The sequence below is a fragment of the Falco naumanni genome, chromosome 7 (assembly GCF_017639655.2).
Source record: "Falco naumanni isolate bFalNau1 chromosome 7, bFalNau1.pat, whole genome shotgun sequence".
NCBI lineage: Eukaryota > Metazoa > Chordata > Aves > Falconiformes > Falconidae > Falco > Falco naumanni.
Genome location: NC_054060.1, coordinates 12,165,766 through 12,183,549, shown reverse-complemented (window position 1 = coordinate 12,183,549; position 17,784 = coordinate 12,165,766). Strand labels below are relative to the sequence as shown.

At 48.4% G+C, this 17,784-nt stretch overlaps 2 protein-coding genes across 5 annotated transcripts; one reads left to right on the top strand and one right to left on the bottom strand.

The window, feature by feature from the left end:
- Positions 1 to 285: 285 nt before the first annotated feature.
- Positions 286 to 12,167, bottom strand: WDR93 (WD repeat domain 93). Of its 4 annotated transcripts, XM_040602322.1 has the most exons (17): positions 11,933 to 12,160; positions 11,377 to 11,649; positions 10,417 to 10,612; positions 9,700 to 9,764; positions 9,379 to 9,457; positions 8,380 to 8,507; positions 7,787 to 7,825; positions 6,809 to 6,896; positions 6,010 to 6,193; positions 5,735 to 5,805; positions 5,190 to 5,276; positions 4,737 to 4,868; positions 3,936 to 4,152; positions 3,205 to 3,265; positions 2,319 to 2,475; positions 2,011 to 2,191; positions 286 to 827 (listed from the first exon to the last, which is right to left on the bottom strand). In XM_040602322.1, exons 2-17 carry the CDS (start codon positions 11,638 to 11,640, stop codon positions 710 to 712), a joined length of 2,067 nt encoding a protein of 688 aa, XP_040458256.1. In that variant the 5' UTR covers positions 11,641 to 11,649; positions 11,933 to 12,160; the 3' UTR covers positions 286 to 709. The 4 variants fall into 4 exon arrangements, with proteins under 4 accessions (XP_040458256.1, XP_040458257.1, XP_040458259.1 ...); XM_040602323.1 differs by lacking the exon at positions 286 to 827 and having other exon boundaries at positions 2,076 to 2,191; positions 2,315 to 2,475; positions 11,933 to 12,162; XM_040602325.1 differs by lacking the exons at positions 286 to 827; positions 2,011 to 2,191; positions 2,319 to 2,475; ... (4 more) ...; positions 5,735 to 5,805; positions 6,809 to 6,896 and having other exon boundaries at positions 6,051 to 6,193; positions 11,933 to 12,167.
- Positions 12,168 to 12,249: 82 nt separating this feature from the next.
- Positions 12,250 to 17,769, top strand: PEX11A (peroxisomal biogenesis factor 11 alpha). Its single transcript, XM_040600696.1, has 3 exons — positions 12,250 to 12,407; positions 12,820 to 12,935; positions 14,509 to 17,769. Exons 1-3 carry the CDS (start codon positions 12,352 to 12,354, stop codon positions 15,072 to 15,074), a joined length of 738 nt encoding a protein of 245 aa, XP_040456630.1. The 5' UTR covers positions 12,250 to 12,351; the 3' UTR covers positions 15,075 to 17,769.
- Positions 17,770 to 17,784: the final 15 nt, after the last annotated feature.

Below are 17,784 nucleotides of genomic sequence, written 5' to 3'. Positions count from 1 at the left end.
AAGGCAAAAGAAACAACTAGGCTGCAGAACAGCCTAGGTCAGGCCTGACACACTCCGCAGTGTCACTGCTGGCTGGCACCGCTATGCTCTGGGGGATGCCACCTTCCTGGGTGATTTGCTGCCTGGTCTGAAAAGACCAGGTCTCTTGCTAAACACAAGGATGATGCTGCCTGCCCATCTGGGTCAGAGCAGAAAATGAGACAAAATGGTGAGCCCCCACAACAGAAAGACAGTACATTAGAGTCTCATACAACGCCAGTCCTATGAAGAGCAAGAGACTTTTACTAGAGAAAAGGCTTTATTAAGGAGGGACATTGTAACATACCATATATACTGCTCTGATGCTCCAAGTCTCTGGGAGGACTCAGACCCAGCGCAAATACTTAGCTGAACGACACAGGTGTTGGGCCTGCCACCTTGCTGAGCCACCTTTCCTACCTCAAGATTCTTCCATCAGTAGTGTTTGTCTCTGATGAGGAGGTGCTTAACCCTGCTGAAACAGGCTGAGAGTTAAGCAAGGAGAGAGGCAGGGTGCAGATACTTGTGGCTGAGCAGTGGCAGGCAAGCAGCTACTTCGGATGACAAATTGCCCCTGGCTGGAAAGCAGCAGGATAGATTGGAATAGAGTTGCTGTCAAAATATCAGTGCTGGATTTGGGGTCTGCAGGACTGTGGTAGCGCAGAGCCTGACCCTCAGGATGCAAGGCTGACTACAGCTTCTTCTGTCCCTTTACTTTCTCTCTCTCCTTGTCCATGAGAGCTGCTTGTGCCTGCAGTCGACTCCAGTACTCAGGCAACTGCTCCCCAAGTCCCAGCAGGCTCTGCTGCCTAATGAGGGAGAAAAGTGTGGTTAAAAGAGTCCCAGCCATTCTCCCGGTGCTCAGGCAACCTTAGCCTGGTTCCCCCAAGGGTCCCTGGGGCTCACTACAAATTAAGCAGTTCAGACTTCTTGTGTCCAAAGAAACTGAGATTCCCTCATGCCACTTAGCACTCAGGTTTACCGGTTTTGACAGCAGTGACCTCCATATTTCTCTTTGCCTGTTAGCCTCTGTAAACACAGGTCTCGCTGCAGCTGTATTTGGTCTGCTCTGCCTTCAGCTCTCAGTACCCAGGGAGCAAGGTATCCCTGGAAGTGATGTCTCCCCAGTTTTTCTCATCTGAGGCAGACAAGAATCTCCTCTCCAGCTTTATAAGAAGGCAGGACAGAACTGGTGGCTGGTAGCATAGGATGAAACCTTTCCACACCCAACTAACCAAACACCACCACAGGATTCACCCTGGAGCGAAGTCTTCCCTTAGGGGAAAGGCTACCAGGTGACATGTGCTGTAAGGTCATACCTGCACCCACTGTTCCAGTTCGAATTAGATAGTGAAGATGTAGTGAAAAGAACAAACAATACCGTTGACACAGATCTGGCTCCAGGTCCCCAAAAGACATAAAGGGACAGGGTCACCCAATAAGAGATGTCACATTGCCATCTAGTGACGCCGTGGTCACAATGCATCAGCCTAACCAACCTCGGCCGGAGCGTACCAGGGACCTTCTCAAACCGAGAAACCTCCAGCACAAACCCACTTAAACATCACATCAACCCCGGAAGGAGGGGAGGAGCAAGGTACAAGGAGATCCCAGCTCTGCCTGGCTATGAGATCAAAAGGAAGACACAGACACGTAAGTGAGGATCACATTCCCTGACAAGCTTGCAAAATGTGTTGCACAAAAACACATTAGAACTAGCAAGCCCTCTACCTGGAATGACAAGCCTGCCCCAGGCATTCCAACTTACAGTTGTTAAGGTGTTCTAGGAAGGACAGAAGGGAGAGGAGGAAGGGTTCTGGGTGGCTGTCAGGAATCCAGCTACCTGAACATCAACGTTACCCAGACGTAAATCTGTCACAGCACACAGAAGAACCCAGGAGCTCCAGGGTGAGACCTCACATGAACCTCAGCAACACCACAACTTACAATAATGCAGGTGCACTTACCTACCAGGCAGAAGGAAATCCTTACCTATCACGTAAGTAAATGTTACATCTCTCAGTCCATGGCAGGTTCTGCAAGGATTTGAGAGGCAAATCTGATTCCTTCGGGAAAGCCTCCTTCAGTGGGTAGGAGTTGAAGTCAAAAAGGAAGATAGTGCTGTGACTGTCTCTGCTCTGTGCCAATGCACCTGCCAGCTGCTGCTTATCTCCTAGACAGAAATAAGAACCATGAGCATCAGGAACCATCCAACAAGAAGAACAATCAAGGATCAGCGCACAGCTGAATGCACACAGTGACTATATATCTAAGACCACTCCAGGGTGCTACCTACCCACCTCGAAGCAGCAAGCAGCAACTCACACTATCCACTACAAACACTGGCTGCCAGGGAGATGCTACAACATGAGAAGGTGGAGTACTGAAGCAGTAAACAATCTGCGATGTGGCAGTGTTCATCAGGGAAACTGTGCCATCCCAGGAGAAAACAAGGGCCTGAAACAGCAAGCTGACACTTAGAAATAGACATAAAAGAAGTGAAAAGCATTTCCTGGAAAGAACATGGAACGACACTCAGTTTTGCACATTTTCTTTGCCTTCCCAGTAGTCATAGAGCCACAGCAGGTCAAGAACAGGCCATGCAGGGGACTCGGGCTGGACTTGCTGCAGGTTGGGATTGGAAAAGGGCAGCAAGGCAGGTTAGAAATGAACTAGATCCAGCCTTCTGCATGGCTGGCTCTGGCAAACGGCTTTCAGTCCTTTTCTCCCCATGCCTGAAATCTTTGAGGCCACTCGAAAGGTCTGCCTCAACTTGTGCTTGTAACTTCTCCTTACCATGATGCCCTCTCATGTCTGAGCCTGATGCCTGAAGCTTCATGGCTGAACCCTCTCATTGCAGTTGGACCCATCCATGTGCAGAGGGCCTCCAGTGCATGTCCCCCCGCAGCGGCCAATTAGAGGACATGGGTGCAAGGGGATACTAAGACCATGGAAGATAAATCCTTTGGGAGTGACCAGCTACATACAGACCTGCAACTGGTGCAGGAAGTTCCCATGCTAAAAATAGCTGGAGGCTGGGAAAGGATGTGAGGGCAGTACCATATGTGATTGCCCTGTTCTTTATCTTCTAGGCACCCAGTTACAGCCATCACTGCAAACAGGATGCTAGGCCAGAGGGACCCGTGTTCTCACCCCGTTCTTAAGAGAGCTGGCACTGATACTCACCGCACTGGGGTATGTCAGGACAGGCACCACTGCGCTGACAGCAAGATCCGGATCTTCAGGCCTGTAAAACAGAGCCAGGCTTATGCCACTGTTTCGTGGACGTGGCACGTACTGAGAGGCTGTGATAATGACAACAACATTTTGTGGCACACTGGCTAGCATAAGGTTCCAGACAACCCCCTTCCCTGTGGGGACAGAGCTTGCCTCCTCCTGGGCAGGAACTATGTTGGAGATACAAATCCCCTGTATGTCACAGAGGCATGAAACCATAGCCTTCAGACCAGCAGCTTCCCCAAAGTTGACCCTTATCCTCAAACCAAGGGGATAAACGAACATCAAATTGATAGAAAGATGGTAAGAAATACTTATTCTGACTTCTAGGGGGAAGTTATTCTGGCAAGGGCACAAGAGAGAAGAAGAAAATTCCCCCGGGTACCTGGCAGAGACCCAGCTAGTTGGACGTCAGTTCTGGAGTAGTGTTACAAGCGCTTGTGTTCTGGTGCATAGAAGAACCCAGAAACACCCTTAATTCTGGCATAACCATTGGACTGTAGCACTGGAACTGACTCATAGCAAAACCACATTTGCTGGTGACAGCAGCATGGCAGAGCTATCTGGGTAAAAGCCGCAGAAAGTTCTCTACTCCACAGAAATCTGGGGCTCTGTGCTGGACCTGACCACTACACCACATGGTTTCTTTGGCTGGACTGGTTTGTCAGAGCCTGCCTCACCTGTCTGCCAGGAGCGTGATGCTGGACTTCCCAGCCCTGGGTGCTTTCACCAAATAGAAAGAGCTGTCTGTACATAGCACTAGAAGCTGCACAATGGGACAGGCAGGATCTGTACCAGGACAAGGCATCTCATCACTGGCTGTTACGGAACTCCGCAGGAAGTGGATACTATGGGTGACACGTTCCTCTAGAATGGCAGTCACAGACAGCGGGTATCCTGGGGAAAGAGGAGGAGGGGGGGAAGGAAAAAAAGGAAAAAAAAAAAAAAGAAAAAAACCAAGGACACCAGTTTAGGGAAAAAAGGGAACCAGCAATTTATCCAAGAAAAGCTTAGCTTGGACTGCTCAGGGACAGCAGCCACCAGAACAATTCTGACAGCTGAAGATTCCTCTGCCAGAAGAATCCCTACATCATGGCAGGATAACACTAGCAACTGATGGCAGCCTGGACCACAATACCACAATAGCCTCAAAGATGACCTGAGGGCACAGTGGCAAAGCAGTGGTGACTGTCACTGTCTCACAGCCTCAGAGCAAGACTGTCATCAGCCCTCACTGCAGCAGGTCACAGCCCCTGCATTGCTGTGGATGGAAACGGTTCTGCAAGCGCTAGGGCAGTCCCGCTGTGTTGGCAACTTCTGGCCAAGCATCTGATAAACAAGCAAGTCCAAACTATTTTCAGACTTGCTTGTAAACTCACTGCTAGTCCCTTGTTCACACCAAACCAGAGCCTCAAACTCCTAAGGAAGGGAGCAATTTACCCACAGTGATCCCAATACACAATCCCAAAGGGCAAGCTCACCCAGGTGATTATCCCAAATAGTTATTGTTGCATCTTCACATGCCAGTGCCAGGTACCTGGAGCAGGAACTGACAGCTGAGCATGCAATTGGAGCTGCACAGGGCCACACAACATCAGGTTTCAGATCAGAGTCTAAAGAGAAGGACATGAAGAGACGCAACTGTAAGAAGGCGCAGAGCATTCTCTTTCTTGATACTAACATTCAGTTTCCCGATAAAACATGCACCATTCTGCGGTCCCCTTCCAGAGTGGCTTCACTAAAAATACTGCCAGCCTGTGCAACATGAATCCCCACAATCCAAATGCCAGCCTAACCCACAAGATATGAGGTAGCTCTCCTCCCCTTTCCTCATTTCCCTGAATAATGAAGCTCTGTGTGAATGACAGCCGCTGGCCACTGAATACTCCCACTCCCCACAGAGTGCTCTGCTAAAGCAAGCAAGGCTTTCTTACCCACTTTCTCCTTGAGTGGACGGTTAAGTAAGTACAAGCAGAGATTGTGGCTTCCATCCCAGTGCACACTGATGCCAGCTGGAACATCTGGAACAGAGAAGGGGACAACAAAAGAGAAGAGACTGAGAACAAAGAAAGGAACAATCCAGGACACAAAAAACACCATTAGAAAGCTCTCATTAGAGCTCTCACTGTTCCTTGATGGGGCTTACAGAAACTCTGTTCACACAGAAACTACACCAGAACAAACTCTCTCCTCGTTCGTTACTTTTATCTTTCCTATGTGCCCCCTCATCTCTTTCTGTGGTTTTGGGAGGTGGACGTTGTTGTTGGGTTTTTTTTTTAACTACGGAGCTAAGTTTGTTTGACTCCATGCTGGTAACTGACTTATAAGTCTTAGGGCTGGCATTTTTACCCAGGCTTATGTACTTGGAGGTGGAATTTATATAGTGAACCCAAGCCTCAGCCATTGAGCTCTAACTGGAGCTCAACGTCATGCTACAACATGCTTCATAGGTTAAAAGGGTTTTGCCCATTTGGATTACCTGGCTGTACTTTCATCTCAGGTCCCACCTGTAGGATCCGGCTAGGCAGGAGAAAATGAAAAGTAGCATGTCTGAAAAAAAGGAAGAAAAATATGTAAAAGGCAGGCTTTGGTAAGTAAGCAGCACTGTGGCAAGACATGCAACGGCTCTAGCCTCCTGCCCTAAAGCCCTGGGATGAAGGAGGCAAAGCTAAGACAGAAACTTCCATTTACACTCTAAAAGTGTATTGTTCTGATGCCTCATGGACTGAAATCCTGGTGGGTGCTCCCACTCACCTGGGGATCTCCTCCTTGCTCGCTGTCTCACCCTCAGCCTCCAGATACTCCCGATAAGTATTGCGAAAGACTGCTTCCTGCTGCTCCCACTGGGAATCCTTGATTAGGTGGTTGTACCCCAAGCCAAGCATGCTGCCATCATCCACTTTCTTCAAGGCATCCAAAGGGCTTTTGAAACTACTGCCTGCATTAGGAACACAAAGGGAGAAGGCAGAGCCCTGGAGGAGCAGACACCATGGAGTGCTCAGAGGCATTTTGAGCATCCCTCCTTCAGGGTGGCATTGTCTTGAAAAGGGACACACTGCATCTTGTGGTACTTTCCATATCACTAGCTCATTTTCCAATATTTGAAGGCAGGGACTAGAACAAATCATCTGAGGACTCGGCTGACCATGCCTTACTGTGCCATTCTCCCTAACAAGTGTCCCAGCATAAGGTCTGCTCCCTCCTCATCCTCAGCGTTTTCCTATAAATCACTCAGAGTGACAAATTAGGGGTGCTGTCAGGTTGCTAGGGTTTAGGAAACAACCTTCTCCCTCTCCAGTGACAGCGAAGCCACGTGTATACGACACCCACTTCAAGACACACTGAAGTATTTTGTGCTAACAAGGTGACATGCAAGACTGTCAGGTAAGAAGCAACTTCCACTACAGGGTTACATTTAACTATAAAGACAGGTCAGGAAGGGACCAGGGAGCACATTACTGGAATTTTCTGACCTGTTCTGTAGTCGTAAGGGCCACGATTCCTTTGCCACCTGAAGGAGGCTGCAGGTTGCAAGTACAGAACCAGTTCTGACCTGTAATGGGTTTGGGTGGCTTCACTTTCAGCAGCAGCACTGGGAGACTCAGCTTTGCATTAGCTTTGTTTGCAGACACGGGAGACTCCTGCAACAGTAAAATGTCAGCCCGAGAACTGTGTCGTACCCTACACTTTAAGTTTTTACCTGTTCATGGGAATCAAATGCTTCCTGAAGAATGCATATGCAAAGATTGGCGGACACTGCCTAGGAGATAATGGTTTTAGGCTCATTCTTCAGGCCAAAACACAGGAGTTTGAGGGAGGTCAGTACTTTTGCAGTATTACAAAGGAGGTCCTGCCTCCACACCTCCCGTCTTTGTGCCCTAAGTAACCTCCACTTCTGATTTTATCAACCTCTCTGAATTACTCTTGTTGCAGCACAGGGCTGGGTGCGGCACAGCAAGGCTCAGAATAATAAAAAAAAGGGGGGCGGGGGAGGAGGGGGAAAAAAAAGCAGGACTAGAGGCTGTAGAGTGCTGCTGCATACAAGAACCAGATTTTACTTCAGCAAGCCCAGGGAGGCAGGAAGTCACATATGTGCTTGGCTGGGAATAGAAAATCCTAACAGGAACCGGCACTGGTGTGTTCCCACCACCACCCCACTCCACACACATTGACACTTGCTAAACAGAAAAGGTCTGACTAAATAATCAACCCTGTCTAAGAAGGAAGAGTCAGGAACTTGGGTAGTTTACATGGAATCAGCAAAAAGGGAATGCCTGGGTGTTTGCTTTTGGCTTAGCTAAGTTAAGCGGGAAGTAGCTCCCTCTTAAATGGCCAGGAATGTATTTGCTGGAGGAAGAGGGAAGAGTTATAAGGCAGGTATCACAGAAGGTTAGCTGGAGGTACTGGGCAGAAGGTGTCTGTCTATCGAGAGGTGAAATATAGCAGGGTAAAAGCAATGGAGGAGAGGATTAAGCACTGACTTAGCATCTAAAACTCCTAAACACAGCTCAGGTTCATTGAGGCAAGTTACCATCTCTGCAGAACCATCTCCATGCAGCTCCAGACTTTTCTGCCAAAGAACCAGAGGTGACAGTGGTTAGTACAAACAGGCAGAGACCCTGCCCTGCCCAGGCAGGTTCAGCCATGACTCCACCAGGCTCCTCTTGTAGGTTATCTAAAACACAAACCCTCGTTCAGGACCAGACTCCTAAGTGGAGGTATCAGGCCTGATTCCCACTCATCTTCACCTTCCCCCAGTAACATAAGGGAGAAACCCTGTGGGAATAACCTTACACAGGGCCTCCACAGATGGGGCAATACTGCTTGGAAAGGAGCTGCCAGTTTCAGGGAGGGGCAGCAGGAACACTAGCCCTGGGATCAAGGGAACCTCACTGGAAGGCCTGTCTCAGGAGACTGAACATGTCCCAATAACACAAAGGCCTTATGAAATGTGGGATGGGCTGCTGTAGAGACACATACTCCATCCCCCTGAGCCGACAGACTTGTTCAGCCTGTATCTTGCTGCCACTGTCTGCAGGAGCAAGGCTTGGGGAAAGACCTGTAGGCAAAAGGACATTTTAAAAAAAAAAAAAAAGCACAGCGGGAGATGGAACTGTTTTGTACCGCAGATGTCCAGCTTGACCTCCTCTCCCTGCAAGCCAGCCCTGCTGCAGCTCCTGGGCTCTTTTCCATCTCCTTCAGCCAGGAATCCTTAGGCAATCGGTAGATCTCCAGCCAAGCTTTTGTGCTGTCTGCATTGGGAAACCATGTTGAGCAATTGGAAATGAGGAGAAAAGGTCTGTCAAGCAAGCAGCTTCTGTTATCTTATATTCTTAAAAGAAGATTTGGATAATTTTTGAGATGTAAAATCCCTGTGAACTCCATGCAGCCCACCTCTCCTCCCACTTAAGGCTTGACATGCTTGACTGAGACCAACATCTGAGCCTCCAGCTCAAGTCCTCAGGGTCCCACATCCACCAAAGGAATTCCATGAAGCGACTCAGTCAAAAATTTGACTTGTAGCCTCTGAGATAAAGTAGAAAGTGAGACATGGTCTCACACTGGTTCTCTGTGGATGCTACATATCTCATTCTCAGCGTATGTCCAGGCAGATAACACCAAACACAAGTCCAGAAAAACTGCTACCAGAAAATGGATTAATATAGACAGCTGCTATGAAACAGAAGAATGTTGTAGCAATGAGTTTGCTGCAGTGTTTATAGAGACTGTCTCTATGCTCTCTGGCTTATGTCTGCAGAGAAAACTCTTCAGGTCTACACATTTCCAATGTAAAAGTGAGCCTTAGCAAAGCAGAGGAAGAACTGAGTTTGGTACTTCTGGAGAGAAGTGGGAAACCTGCTTTTGCCAAGCCTTCTGGGAGCTGGGAACTACACTGACCAGTTCCCAAGAGCTCACTTTTAGAACCAGTCCTGATCCACACAAACCTTTTGGAGAGGACAGGAACTGGCAAGAGCAGATCTCTAAGCTGGAAAAAGGACTGGGAGGGTTAGGAATGAGATCTCAGGGAACACAGAACACTTGCAATATTTTAGAAGAATGGCTGCTGGCCCTTCTGCTAGAACACAACAGCCATCACCCAACACACCATGTTTCTGCACTTGCCTTGCAGCAGGACTCCCGTGTAATCACCTCCCGGGGACACCACCACCTCCACACAAGTACTTTGCTTGCTGATATCCTCCTACCAAAGAAAAACAGGCTGGCATCAAAGCAAGATCACCAAGTCAGAGAGCTCCATGGCCTTATGCAGCTATCAACATGGCAAAGGTCAGACAGATTTTTGGAAGAACAGGAATAAATATTGGTCAGCACCCTCAGAGCGCTGCTGCCCATGACAGAAATTCTTGAGGGCAGTTAGTACTCCTCATGATTGATTACTTACCAGCCTGTGCCCAGTGTCTATGGAATTAACTCAGTACATACCACTTCATTTAGGATTTTAACGAGTAGGAAGCTTTCCTTGTGAAAGCAGAAGAGCCAGACAAGCCCTGCAATAGAAACACAAAGTAGCAGGAGGAGGAGGAGAAAAGTGAGCAGATTGTAGCCATGCTCTAAGGAGATGGCTGTTAGAACACCTGCACGAGAATTAATGGGACTACATTTTTTCCTGGGCTCAGGGAAGAATATCCCATCGTTTCCAGCACTAAACTTTTGCTGGCTTCCTTATGCCAGCACCAGCAAACATTCAATTGTACATAGAGAAGGATAAGCCAGTTTGAAAGGTATCTCCACCAGAACTGATAGGTTTCTTATGAATCGACAAGCTAACCTATTTAACCACAGGGCTGTGCAACTACAGGTGCAGAAACAAAGCATGGGTAGGGGGTCTTAACAAGCAATGGTTCTTTCTATCCAGTCCAAGGTATTCCTAAAATTTACTGCACTTCACCCTCAGCTCTGCATCTGCTGTGCCAGAGAGGACATCAAGCCCACACCCTCTACTAATCACAAGGCCCTAGGGCTACCCTCTCACCCTACAACCTGTTATCTGACATCCTCTTTGCAGGGCTTTCTAGGAAAGCTCTCAGCCATTCTAATGTTCCTCCTGATTTAGCACTCTTCCATAACGCAGCTGCCATCTCTTCAGCTCCAGAGCACAGCTATCCCCAGCTAGGTCAAGGAAAGCCACATCACACTAACCCATTTCATCCACAGCAAGCAGGATGTGGCGCTCATTCCCCAAATCCGAGGCATGGATGGCACAAATCTCTGTCTTGACCGCATCCCAAGCACAAACTTCCTTACAGTCAGACATCTCGAAGGCAGCCAGACCCACGGACAGACCAACAAAGATGTATTTTCCAGACACTGCAAGGCAACTGGCTTTTCCTGTTACCTACCGAGAAAAGAAAAAGAGGAGTGTACCCCCAACTGCTCCCCCAGTAGGGATTACATCAGCCATACTAGCAACATACCCCTAGCCTTTTACTAGCAGGGAATTATTCTACAGGGGAAAAAATATTTGTATGAGCTTTCATCAGAAGAACAGGGGAGAGAGACTCATCTGTCACAGAGATTGCTCTGTGTTGGGAGTGAAAAAGGCTTCTCCCACCTTTTCCCTCCCGATAAACAGAAGGGGCTTTAAAGACCAAGAAGAACTCAGGGGCACTCAGCCCTCTCGCTGCTAACACAGAGCTGCAATGGGACACTGGGGTCCTCCAAGCAATGACAGAACACCAGCAAAAACCAGCACATCCTCCTGCATATCTCCATGTAACGATGGGGAAGGCAGTGCTGCCCTTCTGCTCCCAGTGCTCCCATTGTGGTATTCACCATTAACACAGAGCTGAGTTTGCCCATTTATATGCTACTGACTAATTAGCTTCTCCTTAGCAAACAAGGGTGGAGTTAGCGTGAGAAGCAGGTGAATTTAGTGCTGTTTAATATCTGCTTCTCTCTTTTCAGAGGTGTGATAGATGGGTGGGAATCAGAACCTGTCAGACAAGCTTAGAAGCTGCAGCCTTTTGAAGTGAAGCAGTGAGATGGTGGTGGATTCTGAGAAAGCTGATGAACAGAAGAGTGTAAAATCAACTGAATGGATATTCTCTAGAAAAACTGCTACAGTAATTAGTGCTATCTCTGCTGTGAGGGTCTTTGTACCTGGAACTCCGCTGTAGGAAAGCATTTTGTGGGCTGGACCTTTAGGTTTTGCGCTTCTTGGAGCATCTCCCTTTTTTCAATGATTGCCATAGCATTCTCAAACACCAGCATCACCAGTTTGTTCATCATCCTGAAGGGCTGAGGCAACACATCACGCTTTCGATCGGGATCCTGCAGGAAGAAATCTTCCTCATCATCCTTTGGCCAGTCCTTCTCAGATGGTGGAGGAATCTCCAGGGGATGCTTCGGGATGTACACAGCCATGGTTCTGCCCTGCCGGATACAAAACACACCACAGGTGCAGGAATCACTGTAGGTGCAGAATAACGAAGAACCGTGCAATATCTGCTGTAATGAGGTAATGGGCGGAAAGATGATTAATGACCTCTAAGAGGGAAGGGGGGTTCCTTTCAGCGTAGACAGACATATAGCTCGTTTGTGCTGGCTGCATTGCCCTCGTTACAGGCTGCCCCAGAAACGGAGTGTCAAAGCCTGAGCACCAGACTGTGTAACAATTATGACTGACCATTAGCCAGTTCCTCATTAAAAGACTTACTCGGCCTGGATAAAACCCCAACAATTAATTGGGAAAGCAGGTGGCGGCTCTGGAAGTTCTGAGCTTTATTCCCAAGCCACCGGGTGCTTTCGGGGTTCTCCCCTCTGCGCCGGGCCCGCACCGCTCCCACCCCGCACCGCAGCCGCGGGGCCAGGCCGCGCCGCTCCAGCCCCCGAGCGGAACCGCCGGCGGCCGTTACCGGTCAGCTGCGCCCGGGGGGCGCCTTTGGCGGGAACACCCGCCCCGCTGTTGACGGTCGCCGTGGCAACGGCGCGGCGCGGCCCGGGCGGAAGCGCGCACCGGAGCGGAGGGTTCCCCCGTGGGGCGGTACCGGGGCGGGGCGGCCCCTGCACGCCTCCCGCACGCCTCCCGCACGCCTCCCGCACACCTCCCGCGGCTGCTGCCCTTCCGCCGCCGCCATGGAGGGCTTCGTGGACTTCACCAACCGCAGCCAGGGCCGCGACCAGCTCTTCCGGTGAGTGCGGAGCCGGCCGCCGGCCCGGGGGCTCAGCCCGCCCGGCAGCGGCCCGGTGGGGCACCCCCGCGGGCCCAGCGGCGCCGTGGGCCGGAGCATCCCCGCGGCCCCTGCGGGTGCTGGGGCCCTCGGTCAGCCCCCGCCGCCGTCGAGCTGCCTGTCTCCGGCAGGAGAGCTGCCGGTCGTCCCGCCGCGGCGCACCCGGGCTCCGGGCGGGCCTCGGCCCCTCCTGGCCGCCCCCCCGCCGCCCCCTGCCCCCGCCGCCCCTGTCGTGGGGATCCTCGCCCCGGCACGGCCGGGGGACCAGAGGGGTGGCCTTCAGCTCGGGAACATGCGCTGCCCTTCTGCTGCCATTCCTGCCGATTGTCCGTGTTTCACCTGTGTGCCGTTTTCCTCGTTTTTTCCATTCCAGAGCCACTCAGTACACATGCATGTTGCTTAGCTATTTAATAGAGCATAAGGCTGGTAAAGAGAAGCTGGTAATGAAACTCAAGCAGTTGGAATCTAGCATGAGCTCTGGCCGGAAAAGTAAGTACCTGGTGTCTAGAGGGATAAGTCCTTCTTTACTTGCTCCTTCCAGCAAAACAGCTCCTGGCCTTGCGTTTTCTGTAGTTAACTTGCCTTGAGCCACAAACCCTCTTTTAAGTATATTCACCAAATTGTCAATAGACCTTATCCCTGCCTTGACTTGCCAGGCTAAACAGGGCCAAAGACGCCTTTATTACTTCCTCGGCCTCCTCTCCGGTCAGGCAACTTGAGTAATCAATGGGAGAACTAGAGAAATAAGTTAAGAGTCAGCTGTTGCTGCAGAGATCAAGTTGTCATCGCTGTTCAAGGACAGAGTTATATGACGCAAGGCTGGCTCACTGCACTCTCATTAGTCCTTCCAGCTAATGGGTTGAGATGGCCTAATGCTAAATATCATCATCCCAATAAAGTGACCTCTGAAGGACCATCCTTCAGTATGGCTTTTTATATCCTACTCTGCATATTAATTTTATTTAGCTTTTATACCATACTAAATCATACACCCTTCTGTACTTTTCTCCTAATCTAACCGTTTGCATCACTTCATCTGTGTCACAGTTGCATCCATTATTGTTACATGATTGCAGTGGTTGTGTTGCTTGCTTTCAGGTTGATCTTACACCTACTTATCAATTGCTTGATCCTGGAACAACTTCAATATATGAGGCAAATACTCTGGTTTAATGTATTACCATGGTTTTGTTCTATTACTCCAGTTAGCTCCAGAGTATGGTAATTTCTGGCAGAGAGGCCAGCTGGTTTATCAGCACAGTTGTAATTCTCTTGCTTTTGCTAAACAAATCACTAATAGACGTCAGGCCTAAATTCAGGACTCTTGCAGTTCCACTAAGCTCAGATGCTGCCAACATCTGTCACTGTGACAGTGCGGCAGGTTATGAAAAGTATTTTGCATAATATTGTATTAACATTCATGGAGCAAAACCTAAGCTGTGCAGCAGGTGAAATCAGGCTTGCCGTATATTATAGCTTGAAACAGAATACGCTGTTCCTGTTTGCAAGGAGCTGCATGTACCTCTGACAAATTCATGGCTGAGGAAGGACTTGGGTCTCAGTGTGCTTGGTGCATGAATCACCAGCTTTCACGGAAGCTTAGGAAAGTTGTAGCTCTTGGTTGCAACAGGGCTAGTGCAGCAACATCTCCTGTCCACAGGGTTAGGGGAAATCCAGTGAAGTATAGAGCTGAAATTAGAGGCTGTTTGTGTCACCCTTTGACGCTGGAATACCACACTCGTTCAGAGCCATGGGTGGTATTGGTCCAGAGGGCACCCAGGTGCTGAGGACAGAACAGCAGGAGAAGGCTGCAAGTCCTGGCTATTGACAAGATTTGTGTGTGTGTCATGGGCTGGTGCAGGACAGAACTGAGATGTTTATATGCCTTTCCTCACTGATACTAGCTTCTCACGAGAAGAAAATACTTAAGCATACAAATGCCCAAAGCTCGCCAAGATTTTTAAAAGTACACATGGACAGTGACATGCCAAGTTGCCCTGCGTAGGGCTGTGTCTCTTCTGTAAAGGCCAGGCTGTGCTAACCTTTGTGGGGTTTCTTGCAGTGTTCAGACTGGGCAACATGGTACATGCCTTGGTAGCAGCCAGGAGAACTACACAGCTGCCAGATGCGGTTCCTCGCTTCTGCCTTACAGCCTCCAACCTGACCCGTGCCATCTACTTCGTCTGCGATGCAGTCCTGTGGTTCAAGAGCGTTGGGCTTCAACCTGACATCGATAAGGCAAAGTGGCGGAATTGGGCTACCAAGTGTTACTACTTTTCACTCCTGATGAATCTAGCCAGGGACTGGTATGAGATCTCCTGGAGGCTGGAACAAGCTGTACAGGAAGAAAAGATAAAGGAGAATTCCTTCGGGGACAAACACAGTCAGGAACGAAACTGTGCAAAATGTGATAGTTTGCACGGTTTTCTCCTCCTGCTATTTCAGATACTGAAAAGACATCCTCCTTTGCTGCTAGACTTGGTGAAGAATCTCTGTGATCTCTCAGGTCCTTTGGATACGCTAGGGATTTACAAGACCAACCCAGGAGTGATTGGTTTCTGTGGCGTCATCTCCTCCCTTGTGGGGATCCTCATGTTAGCAAGCCCACATCTGAAGCTGAAACAATGACATAACAGGAGCTGCACAGTATGCAGCGAGCCAACAGCTTTGATCCTCTGATAGGTTTTTATCCTCCATATGGCACTTTCAAAATGAACATGTCTTACAGTAACCTCAAGATTAATTTTGTCCTCTGGATAAGTGAATTCTACCCTTTTTCCTTCCCTGTGTCTTCACAGATGAGTTTGGTGCTATGACACGCTCCCTGATGGAGTGCAGGTGGGAGAAGACAGAGTAGTATTCCACAAACAGGAACAGGACTTGGAACATGGCTGCTAGATAAGGAAATACTGACGTTCCTATATTTTAATACAGGGTTGTGAAATAGCTGCATAGAAAACTATAACAGGTATATGACTCATAAACAATCATGTTTACACTGGGAAGCTGGAATTCACCAATCCAAGGTTCCTACAGCCAGATTTTCTATAGTGGGCTCAGGCAACTTAGGAACTGCAGGTAAAATGGCCTGAAGCCAAGTACGAACGAGTATTCTGATGGGTTTGAGTTGATGACTCCTGTTATCTGTAGGCAGTGGTTTGAATGCAGTGTGATGGTAACCGAAGAGTGGTGTGAGCTGACCTCCCGATGACCTCTGTAGTGCACTGGTGATGCTGGATCTGTAATCTAGGGAGCACCAACTTGTGTCCCAGGAAATCAGCACTTTCTTCTTTTCCTTTAATAATGTGAGCCAAGGACTGTTGACCACCGGCTCTGACTTTTCCAGCGGGCTATGGCTGAGGAGTTCGGTGAAGGACAGTGTGTGGGAGAAGCTTGTCTGAGTGCTGATGATGCTGTGGAACTAGGTTTCCAAAGCTGTGAATCTGGAACCACTCACAAGCATTAAATTTCCCATTATACGTGCACCTTAACTCCCAAACCCCTGTGATTCCAAGTGCAACAGTTTTCCATTAATCATATGGTGATAAGGAGCTTGTTTTGCTGTTTTAATTTTACATTAAAAAATCCAGTATAATAAGAAGCTTTAGAACCTGCAGTTAAGGAGAGAAGCCTGGCTTAGAGCTCGTTGAGTCAGAAAAACTGCAAGGGTGTGTTTCTGGTTGTGTAAGCTCTGGGAAGGAAGGGAATGGAGTTGATCGTGATAATATCGGAATCCCCTGTGAGAAGAAAAGCTGGATTTGGGCATTCATGATTTATATTTTCCTCTCTGGTTCTCCCTATCCTCCCATCTCATGACCACAAGATTTTTTGCATGTTCCCTCACGGGCTGAATGAGTTCTGCTATTTGAAAATGCCTTATATTTGCCCTGCAACTGCATTATTGTTCATCGCTTATCTTGCTAGGAATGATTGCCTGGCAGTGTAATCTAAGTTAAAGGAGAAATGCTGCATCGAGCTGTCTAACATGTCATGCAGTTGCTCCTGACTTTGCGGAGTACCAGTTCTGACAACATCTGAGAAAAATTTGCACATTATACAGGAGATAAAATGACCAATTTTTCTCCATCGGAATTGGGCCTGTGTGTTCTGCTACTTTCTGGTGCAAGGGCTCCTTGTTTAATCTGTGAGTAGATGTGTACAGATACTACTCTAACCTTGACCGGGGTACTCATTATTTATGGTGCTGTCTGGAAACAGAAATTAAAAGGTGCTGATCTCCTTCATTAAAAGGCAAAGGCTATGGAATTGAGTAGGCATGGTAAGGCACTGCCACAGTTTATCTTAAGTCATTGTGGTCAGGCTTGAAATTACTTCCAGTTTGAATCTGAAGTGTTAGCCTGCCAATGAAGTGTTTAAACAAAAAAGAGGTTGCTGAGCAGGGTAATTAAGTGTGCTTGAAGACCAAGTGTGGCCTACAGCAGCTCGTCTTTTTAATATGGAAATAAATACCACTAAAAGTGTAGAGTGTACTGGCAATTCAGACCATAATGGAGCATTATATGGGATTGTTGTCTTCAAGAGCTTCCTCGACTTTTTAACAATGGAATTTTTTTGTTTCTTTACTCCATTTGTCTTTGAGCTCCTGGCAATGCGCAGCCCATCCCTCCCTTGGTCAGAGTTGATTAGTGTGTAGCAACCCCTGTAAGGAAAGAAGAGGAGCGCTGATGATCTGGCAGGGGAGGTTTAGCCATCTTTTCTCTACAGAATTTCATCTTGCAAAAACTATGTTTTGAATTCCTTTCAGGGATGCTCTCAGATACAAAATACTTCTTTCACTGGTTTGCAAAATGATTTCTCATTTTCTCTTATATGTTGTGGGTAAAGGGAAATGGGTTAATATAGTGATGTGGCCCCTAGTCAGCTACACCTCCCTGTGCCCTGAGGAGGGAGGAGGGTGGGTTTTCCCTTGTGCCAGGCAAACACTATGCAAGGCCATGAGCCAGGCTTTGATGTTTCTCCTGTAGGGACTAGTGTGGATTAGCAAGTACAGGCTTAATGCGGGAGGTGGGGCAGTGAATTTTCAGCCTGTCTCAGCCTTACCTGTCCCATTCTACATGATGTGTGTTGGAACATACAGGAGTAACTCTTCTTACTGGATGTTAAGCACTAATACTTGCCTTCTGCTCCCCAGCCGGAGGCTAGCAATTTAATGTATCTTAATGTAATGTGACTGAAGCCATAGAATCATAATCATATGGAGAAAATCCTTTTAGTGCCTTTTTTTTTATATATCTGTTTCTAATACAGCAGTTAGAATAAGGACAGCTGTTTGAACACAAGCAATAAACTGAGATAAGTGTGACACCGTGTCTGTGTG